Source organism: Notolabrus celidotus, chromosome 6 (assembly GCF_009762535.1).
Source record: "Notolabrus celidotus isolate fNotCel1 chromosome 6, fNotCel1.pri, whole genome shotgun sequence".
Taxonomy (NCBI): domain Eukaryota; kingdom Metazoa; phylum Chordata; class Actinopteri; order Labriformes; family Labridae; genus Notolabrus; species Notolabrus celidotus.
The window spans coordinates 14,702,536-14,728,048 of NC_048277.1; the positions used below are offsets into that span (position 1 = coordinate 14,702,536).

At 42.7% G+C, this 25,513-nt stretch overlaps 2 protein-coding genes across 2 annotated transcripts in view; both read left to right on the top strand.

Annotated features, from left to right (window-relative positions):
- b4galnt4a (beta-1,4-N-acetyl-galactosaminyl transferase 4a) overlaps nucleotides 1–12,972 on the top strand; it is a 209,213-nt gene extending 196,241 nt beyond the window's left edge. Inside the window, 12 exon segments of the mRNA XM_034685728.1 lie at nucleotides 1,620–1,784; nucleotides 2,066–2,175; nucleotides 3,322–3,422; nucleotides 4,611–4,684; nucleotides 4,770–5,463; nucleotides 5,465–6,235; nucleotides 6,727–7,106; nucleotides 7,477–7,630; nucleotides 7,726–7,798; nucleotides 9,426–9,579; nucleotides 9,854–9,980; nucleotides 10,765–12,972. Coding sequence (XP_034541619.1) covers nucleotides 1,620–1,784; nucleotides 2,066–2,175; nucleotides 3,322–3,422; nucleotides 4,611–4,684; nucleotides 4,770–5,463; nucleotides 5,465–6,235; nucleotides 6,727–7,106; nucleotides 7,477–7,630; nucleotides 7,726–7,798; nucleotides 9,426–9,579; nucleotides 9,854–9,980; nucleotides 10,765–10,882 — 2,921 coding nt within the window. The 3' untranslated portion in view covers nucleotides 10,883–12,972.
- Nucleotides 12,973–15,656: 2,684 nt separating this feature from the next.
- Nucleotides 15,657–25,513, top strand: part of abtb2b (ankyrin repeat and BTB (POZ) domain containing 2b) — a 42,542-nt gene continuing 32,685 nt past the window's right edge. Inside the window, exon 1 of the mRNA XM_034686803.1 lies at nucleotides 15,657–17,088. Coding sequence (XP_034542694.1) covers nucleotides 16,197–17,088 — 892 coding nt within the window. The 5' untranslated portion in view covers nucleotides 15,657–16,196. The remainder of the gene's footprint in view (nucleotides 17,089–25,513) is intronic.

The window sequence follows — 25,513 nt, forward strand, 5'->3', positions numbered from 1 at the left end:
TAGATGAAGACATAGTAGGTGGATGTTTTAATTTGTGTACGAGTCTTCCAATGAGAGGCACAGCTGACTGCAGGAACACTGCAGCTGTTGGCTAGGTGGCTCAAACTCCGCCTCTTTACGTCACAGTGGCTCGACAGAAGCAATATGGCTGCTGCCGACGATTGGCCTCAAAACAGCGCTTTAGAAACAGATGGGTGACGTCACGGATCCTACGTCCATATTTTATACAGTCTATGGTGCCCACAGATACCCTTGCCACCCCAGCCTATGTCAGTGCCCCAGTTTGGCCATCCCATTTTAAAAAGTCTGGATACACCCCTGCTCTACAGGGAATCCATATTCCTTCACAAGTGTTTGATAACAAACAGGGAAGTTCTCTCAAACATACCACATGAATAAATAGAGAATTCAACAAGAAGAACTGACTTATTTGAACATATCTCAGCATAGCCTGATACAAATAAACACAAACATGGGGCACATCCCTGCTTAGAGAATTGGGATCTGTTGTGCTGAGGTTGTGGAGCATTTTGGGTCTGTCCATGTAAGCAATTTACAGTGATTAATTATCTTACAGTTTTTAAAGAAGATATGATCATTCATCCGTATCTCACCTGCATGGTTTATTCAGTATCTATCTTTGAGGTTCAGCTATTTCACTTGTATTGAGTTTTTACAAATTAAACCATCATAAGTGTCAGGATTCTTCATGGTTTGTTACATCGTAATTTAATTTGCAGAGCAGTTCAATAAAGCTCCAATATCGTTTCTCATGGCTTCAGGCCAAATTCTTGTCTCAGTTGTGTGATTGTAGTTTTCAGGGCAGTTGTTTGTTGAAATACACAGATGAGTGCTTCTCCATTGTAGCCTTTTAATGATTTTACACCTTCACATACCTACATTCTGACATTACTCTGCCGTACAGAAATAATGCTGTAATTTTGTTTCTTTAATTTCAACCCTGCTAAATGTGTGCAACAGGATGATAAATCATCAAAGCAAGAGAAAGGGTGTCTTTGTTTTTTTGCTTGTTTTGAAGATTTTACAAGCAAGAGAATTAATTGGTCTTTGTAAAGCTTGTGAGGAATGTGATCAACAGATGTCTTATTGTTATTCACGAGAGGAGGTCTAAGAAAAGGCTTTCCCTGTATAGCCTCCTGTGCACACACAGACACACACACACACACACACACACACACACACACACACACACACTGAATGTGCATACTCCTCCCTCTGGAGGATAGAAATGATGCTGACCACCCTCTTAATTATGAAGCATTTCTCCCATCAGGCCTTGCTCCTGACATGCCATTAATCACACATGCTCTCTCCTCCTCCCCTGCTATCGATTGCTGTAATTATGACTCAGCTCTGTATTTGTTTTCTTCCAACTTTTTTCACTTCTCAGCTTTTGTTTCTGCTCTCTTCCTCTTCGTCTTCTTCTTTTGTTCATCTTTGATCTGCTTCTTTATTTTTGTTGTTTCTCTGCTATTTTATTATTCATGTTCAGAATGTTTTTATTATGACTGCAAGACAAACAATGTGCATAACTATTTTCCTTCTCACAGCAAACACAAAATTTATCCATCATGAGACTCTGTCTCCGTGTTTTCCAGACGAGTCCAACCTGAAGATGAACAGCGTCGACCACATCCCTCAGACCTTGGCCAGTCACATCCGTCTCCCAGCGGAGTATTCGCCTCATGGTCTGGAGGGAGGAAGCATCACGCAGCACGGAGCGGATATGCTGAAGCCGGACCCCAGGGACACCTTCTACAGCAGTAAATCTGCCACTCATCATTTCATGCTGCCCCCTATTCCTGTCCTCATCCTCTTTTTCAAGCCTGTCATTTTCTCTGACGGACTGATTGACGGTCTGGCTCACAGCCTCTTTGGGTTGTCATTTTAGCTGTATTCAGACTGTCATTTCATCTTGGCAGCTGTGTTCCATTTTTTATGCATTCTCCGTTGCCCTGATCATCTCCCGTCTTCCTTCCTCTTATTTTTGTTGCAAACAGATATTTATTGGTACCTGTTATTCTCTCTTTTTCTGTGTCCTCAGCTCCTATGATCGACCCCTCCCGGCTGGAAAATGTTCTACCTGCCTGTCTCTACTCCCCAACCTATGTAGTCAAAGATTTTCCAATCGCCAGATACCAGGGCCTGCAATTTGTAAGTCACCTCTTCACCACCTTCCCTCTGGAACTCAAAAAAACCTGCCACACTGATGTTTTTTTCTGTCAGTATGTATAACAGAGTGAGTTCCTACTCAAATGAGACTTCGGGGTCATCAGAAGTGCACTCAGTTATGGCAGGAGGCTTATACTCTCTTTTAAGTATCCCCCTGCAGAGTCAGCGTAATATTAAGTTCCACTGGACTGACAACACAAGAACTGAGAAGCTAGATATGTGTTACTTTAGGCAACTCACCCTTTGAATTAAAACACATAAAGGAGGCATCTGGCAGCTGGTGTTGAGCAATGCTGCCCCCTCTAGGACAAAATCAGCTACTGCAGTAGCTGCAAAGACAAAGGACGAGCTGGAAATAACAGCATGGAATTTGGGCACATTGTTTAAATATTTAGCAGGGATCCCTGAGAAATGAAAAGCATTACTTTCTATGAGAAAGTGGTTGATTTCATTTGAATACTGTTCTTGATCTGATCATTGAAGCCCCTGTGAGGAGTTTTAAGCCTGTTATAAAATAGATTGGTGTTAATAACAATGCCTCTTTACCAGCTACAAAAGCAAATCAGACCACAAGGGAAAAGTCTGAGTATTTCTACATGACCATTACTAATGCCTGAAACTGCTGCTTCTGCTACTGCTGAAAGGAAGGTGTCAGACGGAGTGATTAACAGCATGCAGCAGAAGCAGACATTTTTTTACATGTTCACCCACAAAGCTACAGATTATACTGTTGAGAAATGTCATTTAAAACACAGCTTAAATACATACAGGACAAAATCAGCAAAGACAGGGGCAGTACTGCTCTTTCCAAATCAACACATAACAAGATACTCACAACAGCTTCAAAACTTCCATGGCAAACTTTTGGTGCATGTTAATTTTGTCGTGCCCTGTGGACAAATATAAAGATGTATCAGTTGTGTTGCTGATAGTCCTGTAAGCTTTTGTGTGTCTTAAAGAGGCATCACTGCTAATTTTAATCTGTTTCACATTGAAAAACTCCTCACTGTGGCTTTAATGATTAACACATAAGATAATGCAATGTATAATACATGAAAGAATAAACGACTTTATCAGTGTTTTCATAGAGAGGAGGCATTTTCTAACTGAAATTTTCACTTCTTTCAGGTCTATCTATCCTTTGTTTACCCCAATGACTTTACCCGTCTCACCCACATGGAGCGAGAAAACAAGTGTTTCTACAGAGAGTCCCCTATCTACCTGGAAAAGTAAGGACACTTTTGGCTCTATCGGGTAGAAACTTTATGAAACATTTGTCTCTGTCTGGTGTATTATAGCAAGAACACTAGTAATGCAGAAAAACAGTATTTTTGGAAGTGTTTTGGGATTTAATTGCTGCAAGTCATGCTACCTCTTACCGGAAGGGTAAGTGGTAGAACCATCTGCCCATGCTTGGGGGCATGATTCACTGAAGGATCGCATATCTTTTGCACCTACTTAACCTGTGCAAATGAGCCAAAAAGACATTGTCTCATTCACAAAGCACATGCAAAGGGTTAAATGGTTACACTGCTGTGCAACAGTGTTGTTTGATGCATTTAGAGTTATTATGCATTCATTTAGAGCAAAATATTCCATTTTCTATGCAAACAAGACTCACTGCAAGAATCACCTAATTCACAGATTCTGGTGCTAACAGCCAAGCATAGATAGAGTGAAATTGTTAGTGACTGCTGAGAGTTGGTGGTATTTGCACTGGAGTATTTAAAAGCCTTGTAACGCTCTAACATTTCAGTGATTAAGACAACACTTGTACTCTGGATGACCTCGAAATGATATATCTGTACATGAAGTATGTGAAAATAACTTTGACCGGACTATTTTTATAATAAACAAGGGTTGAATCAGTCTGAGGCTGTCTGTGGTTTAACCCTTGCACATGTAAGCAGTGTAATTACACATGACGGTTTGTTTTTTCGCCGTCTGGACAAGCTGCTTTTTGCTAGCTTGCTTCAAGAAACACACTGGATATATACAGTACAATTTGTGTCTCATCAGTCATCAATCCACTCCACAATATAATGGGAACGACTTTACTTTTCTATATGGATATAATTAAGCGCTGTCAGGGTGACCGCGCACAGCTCAGCTTTGTGCAGCAAGCTGTGGAGATGCGTACAGCTCATGTCTGTCACAATAAAACACAAGACTGGGGCAAACTGCACGGAGCTGCAGAACTTTGTGGGTGCTTTAATATTATTAGACCCTGAGACGGAGCAGATAGCGGGACAAATGATGCACAATTCTTAGTGCCATTACCAGCCGCAATCCATTCTTAGTGAATTCCCTCCTGAGTCTTTAAGCTGCCAGTATAACTTCAACCTTTAGCAAATGCCTGTAATTGTGTGATTCTTAATGTGTGTTGAATGTGTTGTGCGTCTTGTTGTATTTGCCAGGTTTGGTTTCTACAAATACATGAAGATGGATGAAGAAGAGGATGATAGATCGTTCTTTTTCCCCAACCCAGATGGTAAGTGATCTTAGACCAACACTGACTTGTGCATATGGAAAGTGACACTCACATTCAGGCCCTCATGTTTTCTTGCTGTGTCTAGACTTCCTGGAAGAAGAGGAGATGATAGATACAGAAGATGAGGCAGAGATCGTTGGCACACAGCTACCCAAAAAGCCCTCAAATCCCAGCCAGACCAGCCACACCTCCAACCCCTCCCACCAGCTCTCAAAACCTGCGCCCACACCAGCTGGCAGAGAGGGGGAAGAAGAGGAGGAGGACCCTGATGAAGAAGAGGAGGGAGCAGCCAACAGTATCATACACCGCAGAGAAAAGAGACATTTTCCTCACAGAGATGGCAGGGATCTGGACAGAGACTGGGGGAGAGATCATATGAAAGTAAATCTGAGAGAGGACACCAGAAGAGGACTTGAGGAAGAGACAGAACCCAGGGGGCTTCAGCCTGACATGGACAGTTTAGTCAGGGGTCGCTCCTTGTCTTGGATCCGCACTGGTCCTGCAGAGCTGGGTCCTGGCAAGAAAGCAGGAGGAGGAGAGAAGGGAGCTGAAACACCGCCAAAACTGTCTAAATCTTCCCTCCTTTTCCCCCAAAAGTCCTCCCTCTCTGCCCTCGCCAGCCGAGCCAAGCAGATCCTTAGCAACTCCGCCCACAGGGACCACCTCCAAGTTAACAACAACAAGCTCCCTGGAAACAAAAAGGAGAAGAGGGAGGATAATAAGATCTACATCACCAGGCCTCGACCCGCTAAGGAGCGGGAAAAGGACAGGGAGAGGGAAGCAGCGTCGAGAAAGGAGAGAGGAGAGGGCATCTCGGCATCCCAGAGAGGTGTTCCCAGGGGTTTTTCTGTACCAGACTGGGAAGACCACAAGGCTGGTCAACCTAGGTGCCAAAGGACATGTGGCAGGGGATAAAAGTCTTGTTAGTGCCCCTCAGCTCTGGCCTAATCCACCCACAAGAGAAGGTAAGACACCCCCTCACAATGGCAGCATTAACATGCAGATGGACGGTGTACAGAAGTCAAAACATCCAGAGAAAAGCAGGAGAAAAGGGATGCATCAGGATTTAAAGACTACCGATCTACCCAAGAAAGGAGACCCATTAAGCCCACTTACCCATCATCAAGGTACCCCTCCAGTCACCCCACTAAGGTTGAACTCCACAGAAAACACACTCCAAGGCCAAACACGGGTCACCTCTTACCTCAGGACCTCAGAAATCACAGAGTCCCAGCAGCATCCTGACCCAGATGCCAACCTGACAGATCTAGAGCAGGATACAAACCGCTCTAATACCGACCCAGAGCCAGAACCAGAGGAGGGCGAGATGTCAGACTACAGCTACGAGGAAGTGGAGGCTCGGCCAGGCTGGGCAGAGGAGAGCATCAACTGGCAGAGGACATTCTCAGTGAATCCAATGGACTTTGAACTGTTGCGGTCCGACTGGAATGACCTGCGATGTAACGTGTCGGGAAACCTGCAGCTGGCAGAGAGTGAGGTGGTGGACGTGCTGGCACAGTACATGGAGAAGCTCAACGAAAAGAACGGAGGGTAAGAATAAACGGGAAGGAGTGAAATAATGAGAGGTTAAGGAAGGACTTCTGTTTCCCTGCATCCTTGTAAATTCAAATTATGGTTTTCTCCGCTAACTATTATGTAAAGCAAGAAGTAATTTTCTCTGTGAGCACCCTGGTCATGCCCTGGTGCTTTGACTTAATGTTAGCAGTCTGCTAACATTCTGATGAGTACTTTCTGCTGCACTGCTTACAAACGTTGATTTTTTTTCTTTGTAAAGCAGCGTGGCCATTAACTTTTCTCTGCTTGCATTTTCCTTCCACATTACACCACCTGACTGCACACCACCACAGATAATAAGCAGCTACATTTTTAAAGTGGTCTGCTTACAGTCAGTTATAATTAATCCAGTAGTGAGGATAATTAAAGGGGTTTTTATTACACAAATGCACAAGTACCCTTTCTGTTTTATCCACCTTCATAGAACTCCCTCTCTTTTCTTCCCTTTCTTTCCATTTGCACATCAGAATCTACACCCTGCTGCGAATCATAAATGTTGAGAAGCGGCGTGACTCAGCCAGAGGAAACCGTTACCTGGTGGAGCTGGAGCTGATGGAGAGAGGACGCAGCGTGGTGCGACTATCAGAATACATCTACCTGCTGCTCCACCGAGGCAGGCAGGGAGAGGAGAGTTTTGAGAACACTGACTCTGCCCCAGCCTCTGCACCAGCTTTGGTCCCATCCCCTGCCACGTCCACCCTAACCACTCCAGCACCCCCTCCCTCCTCCAGGTCCCCTTCCAAGCTTGGAGCGACCCCCTGGAGCACCACCTATGCTAAGCCTCTGCTGTGCCAGCCGGTCATGCTGCAGTGGAGGAGGGATGTGATGGTGCACTTTGTGGTGCCAGGTAGGTCAATAAGGCAACTTTGCAAACTAGATGGCCTATATTACACCTGTTTTTATATCTTTAAAACGAAACATCTCTGTACGATACATATTTTAAACTTTGAGAGGTTAATATTCTGTCTACAACATATTCTTTAACTCTAAAATCTGAATCTTATGAATAAAACATTTTGTTAAACCTTGAAGACTGAATAATCTTTATCCAACCTGTTGTTAATCTTCAAGTATTAAGGCTTTGTATTCCACATATCAAGATGTAACGTAGCACATGCATCATTAAAGGGAAGTTAGGAATGATCATGGTTTCAATTTGTTTCCTTTACTTGTCATACATGTTCATAAATCTTCCCATTGTTTCTGCTCTCCTTCAGTGAAAAACCAGGCTCGCTGGGTACAGCAGTTTATCTCTGACATGGAGAACCTTCATCACCAAACAAAGGACGACAACTTCAGCATCATCATTGTGGACTTTGAGAGTGAGGACATGGATGTGGAGCAGGCGCTCCGAGACAGCAGCGTGCCAAGGTGCGTGCATGTGATGGGACTTTAAACTTATTTTAGAAAAGTTTTAAATATTCTTAAGACTTCTAAGTGACGTTTGCTTGTGTTTGTTTTGACAGATATGAATATCTAAGGAGAGAGGGGAACTTTGAGCGCTCAGCGGGACTGCAGATCGGAGTGGACACTATTGAGGTTAGAGAAACAAACAATATGTGAGCTGGCAGCCAGGAAAAAAAGCCACTTGCTGAAGGTCAGCAGCTCACACTGACCACATGACCTTTACTGGCTGATGGACAGGCAGAGAACACTCATGCATAATGAATATATCACATCTAGGCTGGTCTGTCACTGGCTGCAGATTTCGCCCTTATCTCCGAGCCTCTTCCTGTTTCCCTTCGTCCTCTCCCACAGAGCCCAGCTGTGGGCGACGGGGAATGGCTCAGACAGTTTGCTGCATTGCCTCTGTCATGTGTATGCCATAGCTGTCACATCTATTCCCTCTCACAGGTTATTTGTGTGTATGTGCCCTTACACCCGCACTCTTTTTATCTTACATATACACACATACACAAACCCACAGGGGGCGTGAAGCAGCTGGAAATTTGGACAGACGTTGATCCCTCAGTTGAGTGTCAGCACTGCCACGGTGGGATGACTGGGCTGTCAGTCATGTCTGAATGACCTGCAGGCTGTGGAAGTGAAGACAGAGCCCAGTCTTCTCCATTTTCTTTTATCACTATTAACAGATCATTAACATTTAAAACTGTTCTCAGGGGTGTGGATTTTTGTGTGGAAAATGTTCTGGTTTCTAATTGCAGTACAAGTGTAGTCTGATATTTACCAATCACAAATCAGCAGGCTTTTGGTCATAAAAGAAAATAAGTCTAAATAGAGAGCAAAAGCAGATGGAATCAGCCAAAATGACTTCCTGGCTCCCATATGTAGTAATATTACTACTGTTTATTTATACTCTGTACTTCAACTTTATTTAAAGTGACGTCTGCATGAAAACACAACTAAAGCACCTATGAAGATTGACAATTTCAAACTGAACGACAAATCATCTAAGTGCTGTACTGTGAAAGCCAATTAGGGTTTAGATTCCTGCAATGCATCAGAAATGATTGATCTGACCTTCATCCTACACATAAGCACCTTAGAAGATATTTTCTCCCTCTCTTGGGGACAGAGTTGACAAAGTTTGTATTCCTTTTACAAATCTGCATCATAATGTTGTCATGTCCTCAAAATGGAAAACCTAAGAGTTGCAAATAAACCACAAGAACAGAAAGAGCACTTTCAGGTTATTACAGGTGAAGTAAATCATAGGGAAGCCTCCGTGTAACAAACTACTTACAGTGAAACTGAGACTCACCAAAAGTACATAAACAGGCATTACTCTGTAGTAGAACAGGAATGACAGTATTTTTTTTGTGCTGACGCATCTGGAAGGGAAACTTATTTTTAAACTGAACACTTGGTCGCTTCTCAAGTTGCTTATAAGAGTGTGAACAATACATAAACTTACAAGGGAGTCTTAGCTTGAAGTTGTTCATATCTAACCGTTGGCTACATCAGAATGCCCAAAAAGTTCAATGTTGCTTGTGGAGGTTATATTCTCATCAGACAATAGCTGATTGGTTCCAGGAATGCACTTTTTTTGGATCCAATATTAGGTGTATGTAGGCTTCCATTCAGAGCAAGCTGATACAAAGAATTATCAAACAGACTTTTCTTTTTCTATAGCATAGGAAATCCCTGTGATTATTTACATGGAGTGCATGTGTTCATGTGGATTTGTTTGTGTTTCCCCTCACAGGATAGTCACAGCATTGTGTTTCTGTGTGATCTGCACATCCACTTCCCTCTCAACATATTGGAAAGCATCAGGAAGCATTGTGTGGAAGGACGACTTGCTTTTGCTCCCATTGTCATGAGACTCAACTGCGGCAGTTCGCCACTGGAGCCTGATGGTAACACAAAAACAACACACGCAGGCAGATGCTTGAACAATGACTAATTTATTTACATAATTTTCAGGTTTTTAGTCTGGCTCGTCACTCAAACTCATTGACCAGTAAACGACAGCCCAATAAATTCTTAATACAAGTTTTCACTTTGCATGCATTATAAACACATTTGCATCAAAAGCACTTTCCAGGCATCAAACTTTAATTTATTATAATCGCTGTTGATGCAATGGTGTGCAATGGGGATAACATTTGCTTGCTTCTTGTTTTTCTGCAGGTTACTGGGAGGTAAACGGCTTCGGCCTGTTTGGGATCTATAAGTCTGATTTTGACAAGATTGGAGGGATGAACACAGAGGAATTCAAAGACCGCTGGGGTGGAGAGGACTGGGAGCTGCTGGACAGGTAACCTAGCAACAAACCAAAGCAATAATCCTGCAATGAGCACTAGTAAAAGGTTACACAGATCATTTTGCTGGGACTGTATCACAGAGATGTTTACTCCCCACTATGATACCTTTTGAAGTTCTGGGTTAACATTATACTTCTTATATCTTAAAATGAATAACTGTTTTGATGCAATGATAATGTTTTTGCTGCATTGCCCCATTGTGCCCCTTTTATTAAAGCAATAAAGTGTGATAACTTGGAGGGCAAGTAAGGACAATTGCAAAACAAAAATAATATTCAGAGTAAAAAAAGAGGTAGTTTGAACAAAGAGATGATCTGCAATGCACATGTTCTTGGTGTAATGATTCCAGATGTTTACAATAAACTAGATCACTGCTCAAAGAAAGTTCATGCAAGCCTGAGCAAAGAAAACAAAAATTCTGTGCATTAGTTACCACCTAGATATATTTGTTTTTGAGGACTTTCTCCCAAAGACAAGTAACCGTTGTTAAGAACCATGACCATGAACAAATGCTATGGTTGTTAACCTAAGTTTCAGCTAGATATAAATAAATTACCTCAAGACAATAGGCGTTTATAGTTTCCAATGGTCAGCTGCCAAAAAAAACTTTAAATAATCTGAACTCTTGGAGCAGTACTGAGTTGCACATTTGGGCTTTCTTAAAAGGAGAGCTTTGATGCAGCCAGGACAAAGTAGTTTTACCCCGATCCTTTGTTACATTCTTAAAACAGCATTATGAAAAGATCCCCGTTTTAACCAAGTGCTTTCTTTTTCCAGGGTATTGCAGAACGGTTTGGAGGTAGAGAGACTACGTTTAAGGAACTTCTTTCACTACTATCACTCCAAACGAGGAATGTGGAATGCACAGAACAAAAAAGGGACTCCTAAGGGATAGCCTCCCCTGCTGGTTGGAGGTATCTGAACCCTCCTGCAGATCCACTGTGTGTGTGAGAGAGAGACCTGTAGGAGCTCGCTCACTGCCTGAACTCTGCCTTTTTTTGAAACAGGCTCCATTTAGGGGTGCCTCTGTTTTGCCACCGGCCACTTTTGTACGCTTCTCCATGCGAGGAAACCGAGTCCAATTCTGAGAAGCTGTTAAGGCAGATAGACCTGAGTCATCATTTTGCCTCACTGACTGAACTACTGTTCAGAGAGAAGAGAGTTATTTTTGTTCTCCTTCTCTCTGTCCTTTTCTGGTGCAATGTTTTCAGACAGACTGAAAAGCAGCTGTTACTTTTTTTTGGAGTGTTTGAGTGTTTGTGTGTGTGTGTGAGTGAATGCGTGAGTATGTAAATATATATATAAGTGTATGTGAGTGTGTTGCTGCTTATGTGTGCTTACGATGACAGAAAGCACCTTTTTTTCTAACAAGGAGATGTGAAGACAACCTAAGATCTTGTTTTTCTAACACGCTCTTACATGGGAGCCTAATAGAATGTGTGTCAACATGTTATTCAGATAGATTCAGACATGGTGACGTAGCTAAAGTAGAGGAAATCTGTATTTGGTAAAAAGTATTTCTTAATGCATCAGTTACTACCTGTTGGATATAATTAAGCGGTGTGACCAGGTGCTGAAGCTCTACTAATGCCTGATATTACCAAACAGTTTGTTTTAATCAGAAAGATCCTTTTCCGAACAAATACTGGTTAATACACATGTTTATTATGTTTTTTTGGTCTTTTTCTCTCCCTCTCTTTTTCTTTTTCTTAAACTTATGTCTGCCTTTATCTTTTTTTATATCCTTTAAATATTATACATACCCCGCTGCTTTTATTATACTAGTTTTGTGTACTACAACCATATTAATGCTACCTGGGTTTTTATTTGTAATGACTGAATTTGGGTGCACTGACATTTGGGGTGCTTTTTTCTGTCCTAAAACACTGAATTTGTGAACTGTTTACATCTTTTAACTCAAGTAACAGTATCCTCTATTCCCTCCAGATCTATAACCTCAGCACAAACTGGAACAAGAAACTGTAAAAGGAGGGCACAACAGCTTTCTGCATTTCTTTTAATGTTATCACATTATTGTTTCAGCTGAGTATTGCATTTAATATATTTAATTTGAGGTATTACAAATCTTTCTCACATGTATGAATTCTACAAAGACAGGGAATACTCAGCTATTGAAGACAATGACCCTCTTCTTTTAAGATGATAGAAATTTACAGCAGAACAGTGACCTGTCCCTGTGACAGACACTATGCGGCAAGGCATGGCTGTTTCACAAATGTGTGCCTTTATCAGGGTTTGGCTGCAGGCAGTTTTTAAACTCCTCTAATGACAGAAGAGCTTGGGTACAGGCATGAATACACGGTTATTTATTGGGGGCTATAATATCATTGTAAATTCAGAAACACTGTAACAGAAGGAAATATAGTTCTCTTCAATGATCGCAGACATGTCAGTGTGTTTGCTATCTTACATTATAAGCAGGAGAGGTCTTAGCCAGCCATGTGCCTCTCTGACTGATAAGCAGAGATGGTTCTAATGACTACTGAGTGAGACCAGGAGGTGTGATGGAGACTCAATGGCAGCTGCAGTCCAGCAGGACCCCACCTCCCCCCATTAGTCTGGCTGGAGGCCGGGCTCCTAATGCCTCTGTTTATGCAAGATGGTACTTATATTGATGGAGGACGGCTGGAGGGCTTAAAGCTGGACATACACAGTATATAAAGAATAGAGTTAATGATCTGTTATTGACTATATGATTGTCAGATTGCCCTCCAAGACCCTTTCTTTGCCTCTACAGGAAAAAGGTTTACTGTACACAATGAACACTGACATGGGATTATTTAACGAAAGGAAACACATAAATATAAGGCTATATATATATAAGAGACATAAAAGTGAAAAATAGGAATCTACATTCCAAGGTAATTTCTGTGAAATTGTTTTGTAGAGAAAAGGTTTTAAGAATGTATTGTACTTTTATTTTGATTTGTTGTTTTTTTGCAAATAAAAATGTATGCTTACGTCCATTTAGTTTTACAGATTTGTTGGATTTATTTTTGCTTTTGTTGTACATTGTTGCCTCTTTCAGATCCATTTGTTGGACAGTGGAGTGGAGAGAGATTAAAAATAAAACCATCCCCTATTTGGCCACTTGGTGGTGCTCCACACATATCCACATACTACCTGTGACAGTAAAGTTGTTGATGGCTTATAACACATTATGATACTGTGTGTGTGTGTGTGTGTGTGTGTGTGTGTGTGTGTGTGTGTGTGTGTGTGTGTGTGTGTTAGGAGAAAGAGAGAGAAAGAGCAGGGGTGGGCTGATTCAGTGCAGGATGAATAAAAAACTCCATCCTATGTGAGCAGATATGAATACAGATAAACTGTATTCAGTTTTGCTCCCTCTTTATAAACTATTTTGGTGACATTGTGGCTCACTTTTATGATGTCAGTTAGATAACTCAAAACTTTGTAGACAACTAAAATGTATTCTGTAAGATATTACTTTACTGTACATGAATTTGAAGAGACAAAACATTTTAAGTGTCGTTTTCATGAGTTTTTTAAAAATAATTATAGTTTTATCAACCAAACCCAACTTGTTTCAGGTTTGATCTGGGCTCTGATGCACTTTTATTTCAAGCTAATAATGAGAAGTAAAAATGATATCATGTGCTGACTCTCTGCAACCCTTACTGTTTTCATTCTCTCGTGCTGACAACACGGATAACCTTTCAAGTTAAATTAGATGTTACCCTTATTGTGTTTTTTGACCAATGCAGAGAGGAAATAAAACATTGTGAAACCAAAAGTTTTACTCCAACAGAGCTGGCATCCTTTAGGGAACATATTTGATCATTTGCAGAGTGTTGTGTTTGGTGTATTTGAATCCTTCCTGTGTGTTACTTTGCTCTGGGTGATGTACTAGCTTAATCTCTACCCTGAGCAAGCACGCACACAGAGAAACCATGAGGTAAGCACCATCCACCACAACTCCATGAGGTCTGAATGAAGCAAGGGCTAACCTCATGTAATCTCCTCTGTGCGTTTTCTGCTCTCAATCAGAGAAGCTTTGACTAATGGTGCAAAACAGAGGAGGTTAACTCGGCAGGGCTGAAATGTTGACTCCCCATGCTGTTCCCCTGACAGAGTGATTCATGCGTGTGTGTTTTAGTGTCAGTTTTTCCAGTTTTAGCACATGCATAGTATAGCATGTCCTGTAACATTTAGGCTTGCATATGTGAAAGGAAGCATTCACTACAGTCCCTTTCACCATGTGTTGCATCACAGAGGCTCTGCCCTAAACCCATTATGCAATAGGTTTGGACTTCAGTGTGGACACACCCTACCTGTCTATGTGAGTGTAGAGTGATGAGTAACAGGTAGTCACAGGCCTCTTCAACATGTTTGCTTTATTTGACCTCAAGCATGTTACAGCACTTAACCAGAAACAACAAACAGGGCCACACGATGATCGAAAACTGAAGCTCTGTAAGAGGATTTGCTCATTATTGTTTTGATAGCGAGAGAGGAACCACTTTAATGGCGTTTCCTCTACCAAACTGGTACTGGAATGAGTCATGAGCTGAGTACAAGCCATACAATCAAGTCTATAAAGCTATATCTTTTACATTTTGAAAAAGGATGGTGCAATTTAGTTATTTATACAATTTCAACACTTCCTAGCTTCCCTAAATAATTTTTTAAAATCGACTGCGAGTGAAAATCCCTGAAACTGACTTCTTCACTTCTTACACCATCACAAAGAACAGATTCAATATCTGTAACAGGCTGCAGGTGAGAGATGAGCTAATGTGTAGGCCCCCAGCCAAGTTCCTCTGAGTCAACATGACGAGATACCTGAAGTCTGCATGGTAGGCAGTTTTCTTCTTGGCAACTATAGCCAGGAAATGTTACTCTTCACCAGGGGTTCCCACACTTTTCAGCCCGCAACCCCCAAAATATAGGTGTCAAAGACATTTTGACCTCTACTGTCCCTTGAAGTGGTTAAATGTTGCTTTATACTTCATTTACTTCAACTTCAAAATGAGTTTACTTACATAATTAAATGTTAGCTAACCTAACCCTAACTTTAGGAGTCATCTGGCAAGAAAGAAAGGCAGAAAACTAATGAAATATGCTTATTTGCAGGGTTTTATTTGAAATGCAACTACAATTGTTGTCTATATTTTTACAATAATGGGTAAAATGAGCAAATTTAGATGACTTTAAAAAATAAAAAAAATCTGGAAGAAATCTGGCGACCCCTCAGGGGGGTCCCGACCACACTTTAGGAACCCCTGCTCTATACAATAATATTGTATCTGATGGCGAAAACTAAATACATATTTATTATGGATGAATTAAAAGGTGATAGCTGATCATACAATGAATCACAATTTGAGGTATACATGATAACAAACGTACATGTATGACAACTGAAATGACATAAACATATAGAGGTGTAAACAAGTATTGCAACTCGAGTCTGTAAGACTATACAGCCATATTTATGTGACATATTTTACAGGAATTTTTTTTATATCTAATTGGGCTCAAAAACAAAGTTGAATATTCCTCTGAACTCAGGGAAAAGCTTGAAGTGGATCCTGATTGGTCGCCTAAAATGTCTACCCTTTCCTGATTGGTTCTCGGGCTGCTTCCGAGTTGTCATTCAGCAGCAGGTCCTCCTCACACACATCTGTAGCGGACACTCGCGTCTAGGCGGCTCCTAACGAACACCGGGAGCGATAAGGGAGACTCGTTAAACTTTTCAACGGATATAAACCAAAAGAGATCTGTTTTGTGTGTTGAGCGGCTTTATTGGACTTATTTGAACTGGGGTCTGCCTATTTTTCTGTAAGCAAGGGGACATTTCGTCGGGTGGAAAAGATTGTGTGGAGACTGGAGGAAAGTTTAAATCCCTGTGCTGCACTGTCCGGGGAAAGGTGAGGCGCGTCTGACGTCAACTTTGGTGACTTTTCGGATTGTTGGCGACTGAACAGGGTGGTTTTGGTTAAGACTAACTTCAAAACATCGAAAGAGGATTTTGTCAGCTTGAGGTGTTGTATTTTACTAATCCAGCGCTGAGCACAACATAGCAGCATGTCTGTCAAATGTTGTGCTGTGTAACCAGTCCGTCCAGCTCAGCGGGGAGTTTCGACTACTGCTTGCCTGACTTCCAGGTAAACCGCCAGCAAGGTTTACCCCTTTTCCGAAACACCCCTGTTTGAAGCCATTTCATTATAATGGCTGGATTAAGCAATGTCCACATGAAAACCCTGGAGGACCTGACGCTGGACTCTGGCTACGGGGCGGGGGACTCCTGCAAATCCCTCAGCCTGTCCTCCTCTAAGTCCAACTCCCAGGCCTTCATGACGGCCCCTCACCGGGGCAACTGGTGGTACTACTCCGGCTCCATGAACAGCAGAAACAACAGCTGGGACACGGTCAACACAGTCCTCCCTGAGGACCCTGAAGACATCTTCTCAAAGTGCCCCCGCTTACCTGAGCTAGAAGAGTTCCCCTGGACCGAAGAGGAGGTGGCCAAGATACTGCGTAAAGTGGCCGAGAGTGGGAGCATGAAAGGGGGGCTCGCACCTGTGTTCTCCACGGAGGCTGTGAGGCGGCTGTCCGCTCTCCTCCGCCGAGCTCTGATCCGCATCTCCAGAGAGGCTCAGCGGCTCAGCGTCATGCACTGCCGCTGCACGCGCTTTGAGGTGCAGAGTGCCATGAGGCTTGTGCTCAGCTGGGCTTTGGCCGACCACTGTGTCTCTGCGACGGTCAAGGCAATATCCATGTACAGTATGAGCGCAGGGGAGCTGCTGAGGAAGGGCAAGTCCGCCCGCTGCGGCTTGTCTTTCTCCGTGGGACGCTTCTTCCGCTGGATGGTAGATACCCGCATCTCGGTGCGCATCCACGAGTACGCAGCGATATGCATGACCGCGTGCATGGAGGCTCTGGTGGAGGAGATAGGAGCCCGGGTGCTGATGGCTGAAAGAGGTCATACAGGGCCGGATTCAGGGTCAGCATGCGCCCTAGTGAGTGCAGAGGCCCTAGAGGGGCTGGTGAACAATGATGCGGAGCTGTGGGGAGTCCTGCAGCACTATGAGCACCTGATCTGCGGGAAGAACGCCAATGGTAAATAGTTTAACTCTCTTTTCAGTGCATTTGCTCTCAATGTTTGTTTGATTGTCTTGGCCAAACTTCATCTGAAAGTTTTTTTTTCAGTCACACACTCTCCTTCCAGAGCGTTGGTCATCACTTTCCATACTCTCACTGTGGAAAAGGTGAAATATGTCCTGCTGCTGGATACAATAGCAGCTATTTGTGCGTGAGGATTTGATGGATTCAATGCTAATTTGACCTGTCAGAATAGGGAAAAAAAGTGCAGGATCACTGCATAAGAACAAAGAGTGTTCCTCTCTCAGCCTGAGGTCATATAAGGAGAAATGCTGCTAACTATGTTCAATTTCCATATTTAGTTTTAAGTATACTTAAAACGGAAATTCCGTTGGTTAGTTTTAAGTTTGCACCCAAAATTCCTCCTTCTCTGCTGTCATGATTTGGGGGTGCTTTGAGTCTGTAGAGCACAGGCAGGAGGCTCGTCTGTTGACACAACTCTCTGTTTGCGCTGACTTCACCTCTCATTCCCCTGCTGTGTTGGCTGCACTCCTCTAAAATCCTCCCCTCCTAACATTTCCTCACCCTGTCTCTCCTCCTCTCCTCCTGTTGGACAAATCCCTCTCACCTACCACCATCTCTACATTGCTCTCCCTCCTTTCTCTTCCAGCTCCAGCTGTGCGTCCTGCTCCCTGTGCATTTGTTTCCTCCACCCTCACATCCCTCCTCAATCAACTCTCTTTCTCTTTCCTCTCACACCCCAGTAGACTCGCAGGACTCTTTCCGAGGCTGTTTTGGCAGTCCAGCATTGGCTTGATTCATGGGCTTGTGTTGGGACAATGTAACCAGCCTTTGTTTGTGGCCCACTACCAGCTCCCTGGAGCAGAGCTTTTTACTGCAGGACAATAGCCTTTTGTAGTGTGATCGTGCAGCTTAGCCCAACGCAGAGGGAGTGAAAACAAATGCTGAGGAAGCTGGGCACACAGATCCATGATCATATAGAACATAAAGGAAGGAGAAGGAGAGAGGGTAAATGGAGATAACTGTTAATAAAGGGTAGAATACTCACTATTGATTTTAATTCAAGACCTTATCATGCAGGAGCACCTTTCTGTGCATGCATGGAGTGCATTAGAAGAACACGTAAATGCTGTAACTCTGTTGACTTACAAATCAATCAGAGCTTAATATGCAATATATACACAGATGCATGCATGCTTTTATTCACTAGCACCTTGCATTTCATATAAAAAGTGTTGAAAAGACAGAGAGCAGTACATTGGGGAGCTATTTCACTGCAAAACAAGTTAAAGAGCAGCTTTTGTTCCAGTATTTAACCAGATGTCTTTTGGTTGGGTTTTCAGACCGGCTATTTTAGTGATTTAGTCATTGGTTTTGAGAAAGACCAGCGTGTGTAATAACAACAGACCATTATTCTGACCACCTTAGCTTTTTATAGGCCCAAGACCAGGCTGTGCAAGCCACATACCCCTCTACCACCTTACCACCTGACACCCCACACCCTAAACCCGGCTTTCTGCACCCACCCCCAACACTGCAAAAGTCCCCTGGCCACCAAAACCATCAGCACACAGACACGAAGATTCACTTCCCTCTCTCAGAACCAGAGAGTAGACTACTGATCATCTGGAAGGGTAGAGTCTGATTAATCCCTCTCCCTCCCTCTTGATTCTGTCTCTCTTATTCTTTCTCTTTCTCAGGGGCTGGTCCACATCTGGAACTCTTTAAGTCAGAAATGACTTCTACGGCTCCAATAACAATCCTGAAAAACTCCCTCCCTCCTCTCCTCCTGCCCTCTCTCGTTTACTCTCACTCTTGGCTCTCTCCTCCTCTTTTTTCTTTGCCATTGCTTTCACGTCCACTTTATCTTTATCTGTTTATTTCTTCTGGTCTACAGGGAGTGCATTAGAGGAACTTGGTTGTGATGTGCCAGGATCCTATTCATTACTCATGCACACAGGCTCACATGCATAGTCTAAAAACTATTTATTCTGCTTTGCATGTGTTCAAATGGATCCACAGCACTGGTTGAACTCACTGCACAGTGCCCCCATACAGAGGAATCCATTTGTCATTCATTTCTGCTCACAAGGAAATAGCACAGGCAAGCTCTTCCTGGTAGAATTGTTGATAGTGCTATGGGGCATTTTAAAGTGCAGAGTAGTAGATGTACTAATGGACAGTGGAAGTGGCTTTGAAATCATTGATCTTTCTGACTGGTTGGCATGCAGAGATCCGTTCAACTCTGACCAGCTGGCAGAGGAGTTTTCAAGGTGCAGTTTCATTTGAGTTTTTGCATTGTTCTCTGACTTTTTTGTGCTAATATTTGTTTCCCAAGTTAACTTTTAAAGCTTTTAAACTTTTAAATGACTTAACCCAATAGAAGTCAATGGTTGTAAATGCCTGCTTTATGACCCGAATCTATAAAGCATGATTCGTAATCACGGGCCAACCTGAAAGAGAGCATTCATGCAAGAGAGCAAGATTAACCTGGATAAATAAACTTTGATTCAGTTCAGTACTAACAAACTGTTCAGTTCCTCTGCTCCAGTTATGTGAAGCTTGTAAAAAAGCCAGTGAGTGATGGGTTTAGGGTGCACTCAAAGAGCAGGACATATGATTTGCTTCTCAGTATTTCCCTAAATATGTATTTAGCCCAAAAAGAGGCGTGGGAACAGTGGGCAGCACGATGCAGGGCGAGCAGCCCAGCACTGTGGTCACACAGATGGGGAAACCAGCACTCTCAAAATACACTCCCTGTTCCTCAAATCTGGGGCAGGTTTAATTTTGGAAAACATCAGGACATTAATATTTTGGTAAATAGACTTCTCGATCATTCTTGTGCACTCCACGTTTAGACATGCTGCTTTTGTCCTCAGGCAATAACATCAAGTCTGTTCTTGGCCTGAATTCACTGTACAGATGAATTTAGGAGGTCATGCCTGTGTACCCTGTCAGCAGGTCAGTGTGTGTATAGAGTTAAGACCTAAAGTCATATAGCTTTACTGGATAATAAGGGTTAATCCCTCACATAACACTACAACTCATGTATTTGTGGGAGAGTGTTCTGTGCAGACGCATATACCCCCCCAACACACACACACACACACACACTGATGGCCCGTGTCACTGTTTGCACTGGCTTTTTGTCTCGTCCCAGCTGTAAAAACACAGACCCGTTACAGTGCACATGTGTTGCACTGTGCTCATCTGTGGGTTCTTAAATGGACATGTGTGTGGATGTGGACTATTCTGGGAAAAAAAACATGAGTAATTTTGTACAGATATGACACCACAGATGATTTGTCAGGCTGTTTCAAAACCCATGACATTGATTCAGGAACCTCCAGCTGGTTTCACAACCTCGGATGTTGGTCACTAAGTTTGTGACATTTCTAAAAACCAGTGTCCATTAACATTGTGTAAGATTGTATTCTCCCCCGTGTGCTGTGGTCTTTGTTGCTCCTCTACCTTCTTTGAAACTTCAGTCATTATTTTCATCCTAAGCCACGCACCTCCTAATACATTACAACAGCATGACGCATGCTTCTCAACACTGTTTACAGTAAAGCACTGACAGGGAGGAAGCACAGAGAGATGGGAATGACAGATGCTCCAGGGAAAAGGGTAATGGGCACAAATAGAAGTACAAAAATAGAAACTTTAAACTTGAAAGCGTTCATCATGATTTATTTCCACTAATCACATTTAGAGAATAGTGGTTGCATTTAAAGAGAGTAGGAGAGTTTAGATTGTGCTTCAACTTGTTTGAATTGGAAAATGTTCAGCCAGTATGTCACATGAATTACCACACAATCCTAGCACAGATTCTTGAAGGGAGGACATTAGATTGAGTAGTGAAGCTCCAGTTGCAAATGGGGGAAGCAGAAAGACTGGCTGGAATCTTGGACCAGATACTTCAGTGCATTGCCTGGATGCAATGATTGTGTTAAAATGGAACCACTGTGCATATCATCATGAAAATGTTTTTGGCTTAGAGGCAGAATGCCACATGCACTTGTGTTGGATGGCTGGCTGGGTTATTTAAATACTGAAATATCAGTGGTATGTGATGAGGGCCCGGAGTCAAACGTCAGTGGTAATCATGCTAGTGTAAGCACATATAAATATATGTAACAGTTATGTGTTGTTTCCTTCTTGTCTCAAATGAAGAATAATAAGGCTGTTGGATGGAAGTACAGCTTGCAGCTTGGTTTTTGAAATCTTGGACTGAAGCCAAGGAGTCCACTTTTGTTTTGAGGACGACTTAGAGAAAATAACACACAAGCCAATCATTGTTATTCATCTTTGAATCAAATTGGTCTTGGTTGCCATGAGTTTCAAGTCTTTTTTTTTTTATGTCCGTCTTGCCCACTCAATCAGTATGGGTGTGGTGAATCAAGATAACTAATAATGAGTCAGCATTGAGTTTATATTGTGAAGAAGAGGTTGAGATGCAAGAGATATGCTATTCAACTCTTCAGCCTTTACAAAGTGAAGATGATGGCAAAGGTATCACAGCTTCTTTACATTAAGCTCCTGCAGCTTTCTCTTCTCTCACATGCTCGTATGGAAGTCAGGACTGTTTGACATTTACATAAGATTACATTGAAAATTCCAAAGTGGCTTTTGCAAGCTTTAAGTTGGCTTTAAGTTGGGTTACCCAACCTAGTTCTGCAAATATGCAATTAAGAAAACTAATCCCCTCTTTATTTCCTTTTATATGATTATTTTCTCTCTCTGGAAGTGTCAACTGAACAAAAAAAAAAAAGTCTTACAATGAGAAGACTGTTCATAATAAGCTACTTTGTTAAGAGTAAAAAGAGTCATTGTCTCTCATTGTACCCACACAAGACATAAACTCAGTGCAGTCAGTCAGTGTAAGAAATCTGCCATTGCTACCAAAATAATCTCCCATTTAAACCTCCCTCTCAGTCAGTTATTTAACACAGAGATGCTTCATTAAGTGTTATATGACATAGTTTACAAAGAAACACACATAACGTACTCTATTCAAATTTGCTTTATTCAAATATTCAGTCTCTTAAATTGGTAGTTTCTGTGGTGATATGAATCCGTTCTGTCTTGATGTAAAGCATTTGTATAGATCTCACAGAGAGTGAACTCTGAGTCACCACAAGAACCCACTAAAGTTATTAGTTTTTTGCTTTTTACCCCTGAAAAATCAGTGCCAACCATCACACTTCTAATTGCCTATAGGCATTAGCTGGCATGCATCACTTCTCTCTATGTGTGCTCCAGGAGAAGTGAAGCCATTTACTGTAGTCGATACAGAACCAATCTGTGGGCGATTTGGTTGTAATATTTAATTACACACTTAAAAGATCAGATGGGCAGACTGAGGGAAGGAAGAGGAGGAGGAGGGGGAGCGAGAGCATTGGGGGGTAGTTTAAGTGGAAACACATTTGCCTTACCAAGGGTTGGATATAATAAACCCTCGCTGTGCTCTCTGCTGAAATCTGTCGGAGTCATACGGGCTTGGCTGGATGGAGCCAAGGAGAGATAGAGGGAGAGATGAAGCTTCAATCCCACATATCCTCTCTGATTGGGATCTATATAGACTGCTTGTGCCAAATCTCTGCAGCCAAGGAAGAGTTTGCATGTGTGTAGGATTGCTCCTGTGTCAGATGTATGTGTGCCAAAGGAAGGGCTGTGATCACTGAAAAAAAATACGCTGTCTACTTTGGCAAAGCTCGGAAAGTGATTTTTTTTTCAACTTACTTTTAAGTCTGACCTGTTGTTTTTAAACAGGCAGAGAGAGGGAGCTTTTTTTGATGCTGTCAGTGACCTCTTTGTCCGGCAGCGTCAGAGCAGCAGTGTATGGAGCCTGAGAGGCAGAGATCCAATATATTGCACTGGAAAAGCAAACACACTTGTCTGTAGATGCACTGTTGAATGTAAGACACCCCCTCCCTCCTCCCTCCTTCCTCCTCCCTCCTCCCACCTCCTCCTCCTCCTCTGGCCACCGTTCAGTTTTTCACACTTGACACCTACAAAATATTCCTTTTAAATGTGTGAGCTGCATGTGACATTTTGAAACACATCAATCTGTCATAATTCAGATAAAAAAGGGAAGATACAGATGGCTGTCTATCCCTATAACCAGAGGCAAAATAGAAGCACACAAAAAAGATACTCCTCCAATTACATGGGTAGAAAACACCTCAGTACATAGATAACTTCCCCTGTGCAAACACACAAACACACATATACAAACAGACCTAAGATTGTAAAGAGGGGAAGCAAACAGGAGAAGATGCTTTTCCCTCTGACTTGCATGACTACTAAGGCTCTGAGTGTGCAGAGGGTGGAGTAAGCAAACATTGCACCAGAGGACAAAGAAACTCTGTTACAACTTCCATTTCTGCTTCTTTCCTGTTGAGTGTCCTCCAGTTACGATTAACAGCCAGCAGCAGCCCCTTCAAACAAAATTATTTCAGTTGAAATGAATGCAGAGGTTCATACTCAAAACACCAAAGCCCATCTTTTACAGGTTGAGAAGTAGTTTACAGCGTGCATGAAGTTTGGAAACAGTTTCTGCAACACCCCAAAGAGAAAGCCAATTTTCCAGAGGGAGGAATTAGAGAGAGAGCGAAGGAACACGAAGGAGAATGGAAAAGTTACATCAGCTTTTATGACAAGGTTGTTGCTGACTGTGCCAGGTTCATTAGAAAACGTGCCAATCATGACAGGTTAAGAGAGGTGTGTGCGTTCGTGTGTGTGGGAGGGTGTATGTTTGCCCGACAGTTATAAGTATGCCACGGCAGCTTTTGCCTCTTCTCCTGCATGTTTCTGCTTTTGATGTGTTGCTGTCTCTCCCATTTTGGTCGATTTACCCTGACATGGACGGTATCTGTGCTTCAATGGGGACTGTTAATGTGTGTGTCTGTCTTTGTGTGCATTTTGCTTATGTGTGATTAACCAAGGACTGACTACGTGACTGCTAACACAAGCATCCAATCACAGAAGGATCATTCAAGACCTGGGATTTCTACTCCTGCATGCAGAACCCACTGGGAAGCAGCTTGGATTGAAACAAGGAAGAGAAACAAGGAAGAAAGGGTTTTGCTGTTTCATGCTTTCTGAAAAAGTATTCTAGCGACAGGAATTCTTTCACTGTGTCCATAAGTTGGGAAAATGTTTCTTCTCTCTCCTTCGACACATGCCTCTCTCAGCAGTCTTGTCTCTCCCTGTCAGACACAGGAATGTGTTTGTTTGTACGCCGACCTAAATCTTTGTCGGCAACAGCACGTTCATAAACATCAAGGCTCAACGGCTTGATGAATCTCTTTTTTGCTCTCATCGGAGGATACAGTCCCTTCCCCAAGCTGTCCTGATAGCCACACCACTGTGGTCTGAAGCCTCTCTGATTCAGGAGTGTTTTCCTGTCCTGCTCTATCTATCTCTATCTATCTATCTCTATCATCTATTCCAACTCCAAAAACACCAAACAAGGCTCCGTAATTTTTTTTTTGACCCTCCTTTATATCTGTGTCTCCTTTACTTTCATTTCTCCCGACCCACATTGATTACAATCTCAGCCTTGCCCTCACTGCTGGAACTTTGTCCATTCATCTGTTCTCCTTCCTGCTCTCTACTTCTTCACAACTCACTCCCTGATTCAAAAACTGACCTGCTTTCCATTTTTATTTTCCAAAACATTTGCTTTTCCATCTGCAACCCAGCAGCGCCATCTTCTGAAAACATCACCTGTTGGGTCAAGGTCATCCAGATAGACCACGGTGATTAAAAAAGCCACAGCCGAACACACAGCATATTTAGACCAAAACCCCGTACAGTAAGGCTTCCTGGAATTCCCTTGTGGTTTGAGGAGGGAAGGAGCTCTTTAGAGCCAGGGCCATATGTGGAACACATGTGGGCACAGGAAAACAAACTCTGTCAAGACAGGACACACTTGGCCATAGCTTCAAGTCTCTTTATGTTGATAAGATCTGCTCAGCTCATCCACCATTTCTGGGCTTCATCCTGGAGCCAAAATAAACTGTTTGGATCCCACTGGTAACCAAAAGTGGATGTGTATTATCAGGGAAAGTTGGTGACGAAACATATTTGGTGTGATGGGGGTGTGACGCCCAGTCACACACTGGGATTTAAGAGTGAGGTGTGTGTAAACACAAGCAGGTTTGGATAAGGGGACCCAGACAGTGCTGGCCTGCCTGTATTTCCGCCACAGACTTAAGAGGCTCCTCATTACACATAATCACCATGTCTATGTGTTTGAAACACTGAGGAGTATGTTTGGGTTTGAGTCTATGTTATGTTGTGTTTGAGTGGCATGGAAAATTGGAAAACTGGTAGCTTGACTGCCCACGCTGCTGCGAGAAGAAAACTCTCTCCTGGCACTTCGTTGCTGTTTCTGTGCGTCTGTGCAGGATGTCTC